This window comes from Prionailurus viverrinus, chromosome D1, assembly GCF_022837055.1.
Source record: "Prionailurus viverrinus isolate Anna chromosome D1, UM_Priviv_1.0, whole genome shotgun sequence".
In the NCBI taxonomy this organism is placed as follows: domain Eukaryota; kingdom Metazoa; phylum Chordata; class Mammalia; order Carnivora; family Felidae; genus Prionailurus; species Prionailurus viverrinus.
Genome location: NC_062570.1, coordinates 60,610,014 through 60,613,279, shown reverse-complemented (window position 1 = coordinate 60,613,279; position 3,266 = coordinate 60,610,014). Strand labels below are relative to the sequence as shown.

General features: G+C 46.0%; 1 protein-coding gene across 1 annotated transcript; it reads right to left on the bottom strand.

Annotated features, from left to right (window-relative positions):
• Window positions 1-1,036: 1,036 nt before the first annotated feature.
• LOC125176014 (olfactory receptor 51H1-like) lies at window positions 1,037-1,990 on the bottom strand. Its single transcript, XM_047876723.1, has one exon. The coding sequence runs from the start codon at window positions 1,988-1,990 to the stop codon at window positions 1,037-1,039; it is 954 nt and encodes a 317-aa protein (XP_047732679.1).
• Between the last annotated feature and the right edge of the window lie 1,276 nt (window positions 1,991-3,266).

The following is a 3,266-nucleotide window of genomic DNA, read 5'->3' as shown; positions in this document are numbered from 1 at the left end:
TCTAGACAGAGCCATACCTCATCCCCAAGGCCTCTGATATTCATCCTGACTTCATTCCATTGCAGTTCACCAACTGCTCGTTCTCCCCACAGGCCTCAGGTATTTGGATCTCTCAGTCTTCTCCATTCCTGGGGATCAGCTCTCAAGATTTTTTCTTCCTCCTTTGTCTTTCCTACTCATTTATTCAATATATACCAAGCACGTATTATATGGTAGACACTGTTCTTGGAGCTGGGGACAGATCAGTGAACAAAACAGTCCCCAAATCCCTGGTCTCATGGGGCTTATATCCTAGCAGATCACCTGCATTGGAAGTGAGTGGCTGTTCCACCTTTACCACTGATGCTTGAGAAACCAGCACTATCCAGAAGTTATACTGAGCATCTTTCCTAAGTTTAACAGGACCAAACTTACTTTCAAGTTCAAAGAAGAGACACACATGAAGAGAATCAAGAGAAAACTATGACTCCCTAGACTACAAATAAGTGCTAGATAAATTCAGCATGTTCATTGTCATCCTATGTGTTTCTCACTCTCCAACCCCTGTTTTCTACTTCTTGTTATGTGAACTGGTCAATACCAAGTTTGGGAGAAGACCAGTGTTAAGGTGAATATAGTTTATTTACATCTAACCTTATATGTAATAGGAATATATTTTTTCCTTAGGTTTAGAAATGGGGGCTGAGGGGGGTGGAATCCAGTGAGGAAAAGGAGAGAGTTGCCTCACAAATGGGTATGCACACACATCCTCTCAGTTGCTGTGGTTAGGTCCCCTAGGAAAGGAGATGTCACAGTATATGAGTCTGAAATAGTTTGGCTCTAATCAGAGCAATTAGAAGATTATCAAGGTGGTACTTAAATATACTTTTCAATGGTCTCAGTCCCCCAAAATTGTAATTATAGAAGCTAATAGTGCCCCCCACGAAATGCTCAGTAGTAAAAACTGAATCATTGAACCCTCAAACATTAACTCTACCCTGCCCCAAGACCCAGAGTGCCCCACAGGGGTCATGTACCATTGGATCCTTCTGCTCTTCTAAAAGACATCAACCCTTTTATGCTGGAAGTGCTTTAGGAGGCTCTGACGTATCTTCTTAGACTTGATACAGTAAACTATGGGGTTCATGATAGGCGGGACCAAGAAATGCAGGTTGGCCATGAGCACTGCCAGAGCAGGATAGCTGTGCTTCTCTACTCTGTGTAACACAGACAGCCCCAGTTTGGGCAAATAAAAGATGAGAACAACGCAGAGGTGTGAGACACATGTGTTGAGTGCCTTGAGCTGTTCCCCGGGTGATGCAATGCCCAGTACTGTTTGTAGGATCAGGGCGTATGAGAGCACAATGAGGGAGGAATCAAGGCCCAGTGAGAAGAGGATGGAGACCAGGCCAACCAAGCTGTTGATCTGGGTGTCTGAGCAGGCCAATCCCACAAGGTCACAGTGCAGGCAGTAGCAGTGAGAAAGTACACTGATCTGGGGGAAAAGCAGACGCCGCAGGAGGATGGGTCCTGGGAGGTTGAGCAGGACAGCCCTCACCAGGATGGCAGCCCCCACCTTGGCCATGGCTGAGTGGGTAAGAATTGTGGCATAGTGCAGAGGTTCCCGGATGGCAACAAAACGATCAAAGGCCATGGCCAGCAGCACACCAGATTCCACATAGGTGAAGGCATGGATGAAGAACATCTGCGCTGCACAGAGATCAAAGGGCAGCTCACGAGCACCCAGCCAGAAAAGCCACATCATGGTGGGAAAGGTAGAGGCACAGAGGCCTAGATCGGAGGCTGCCAACATGGACAGGAAGATGTACATGGGTTCACGTAAGGCTGGATCCATGCAGATCAGGAGAAGAATGATACCGTTACCCAGGATGGAAAACACACAGATGAGGTTGATGGGGATAGAAACCCAATAATGAGAGGCTTCCAGGCCTGGAAAGCCAGTGAGGAGGAAGGTAGAATGACCAGAAGTGCTGGTGTTGCAGGAGAACATAGTGTTTCCAGGAAGGAGTTGTCCGCCCTACAAGTAAGAGGCATTCATTTATTTGACCATCACTTATAAAGTCCCTACTAAGTGTGGGATGGAAAGGAAGAGCTGCCCCATAACCCTTTCTTAGGCCACGAAAAAACCTCATTCCTCTTAGAGGCCCTATTCCCCTCCATTTCCTGGCTAATTTGGTCTTCTCTTTGGATACAGTGACAATGAATACATTTTAAGAGTTGATTGATCTCTGCTTACGGCTTTAGCCACTGCATATCTTCTCTTGGACCTAGACAACCTCCTTTTTTCACTTAAGCTATACCCAAAGGTCAATCTCCAGAGTGAAGATTAAATAATGAAGAAAGTGGGGCGCCTGGGTGGTGCAGTCGGTTAAGCATCCGACTTCAGCCAGGTCACTATCTCGCGGTCTGTGAGTTCGAGCCCCGCGTCAGACTCTGGGCTGATGGCTCAGAGCCTGGAGCCTGTTTCTGATTCTGTGTCTCCCTCTCTCTCTGCCCCTCCCCCGTTCATGCTCTGTCTCTCTGTCCCAAAAATAAAATAAACGTTGAAAAAAAATTTAAAAAAAAATAAATAATGAAGAAAAAATAATTTTCTGTCAATGTTTAGGATGGTATTCAGAATAAGGAGTATAGACTCCATTTTTATTCTTAGAGGCAGGCTTTCCACAGCCTGACATATCTGTTAACAAATACACCAGAAAGGACACATTCAAATAAAGGATGTGTTTTCAAAACCTTCCTCTGAGGAGGCTGGTTGGTTTTTCCTCTGGTGTTGTTAAGAAACCAACATTTTCTGTATTTCTTTCCTGGAAATTCCTTTGAGGCCCCAAAGAGGTTCTTTTGAATCTGTTCAATAGTGACAAATTTCTTTTTTTTTTTTTTTTCAACGTTTATTTATTTTTGGGACAGAGAGAGACAGAGCATGAACGGGGGAGGGGCAGAGAGAGAGTGAGACACAAAATTGGAAGCAGGCTCCAGGCTCTGAGCCGTCAGCCCAGAGCCCGACGCGGGGCTCGAACTCACGGACCGCGAGATCGTGACCTGGCTGAAGTCGGACGCTTAACCGACTACGCCACCCAGGCGCCCCGTGTGACAAATTTCTGTCCTGTGAAGATGGGTTGGCTTAGAGGAGGTATGCAAGAGTTCTTCAAGCTAAGTCTAGTAAACAAGACGGGAACTCAGATGATTCACTTTTGTTAAAACACCATCTTCCCCAGTCCTATCTCCACCTCACGCTGGCTGCTTGAAGCTTGCACATTTTCTTCTGA

Coding starts and splice junctions, on each gene's coding strand:
- LOC125176014 (XM_047876723.1), bottom strand. CDS start 1,990: ATGTTCTCCTGCAACACCAGCACTTCTGGTCATTCTACCTTCCTCCTC.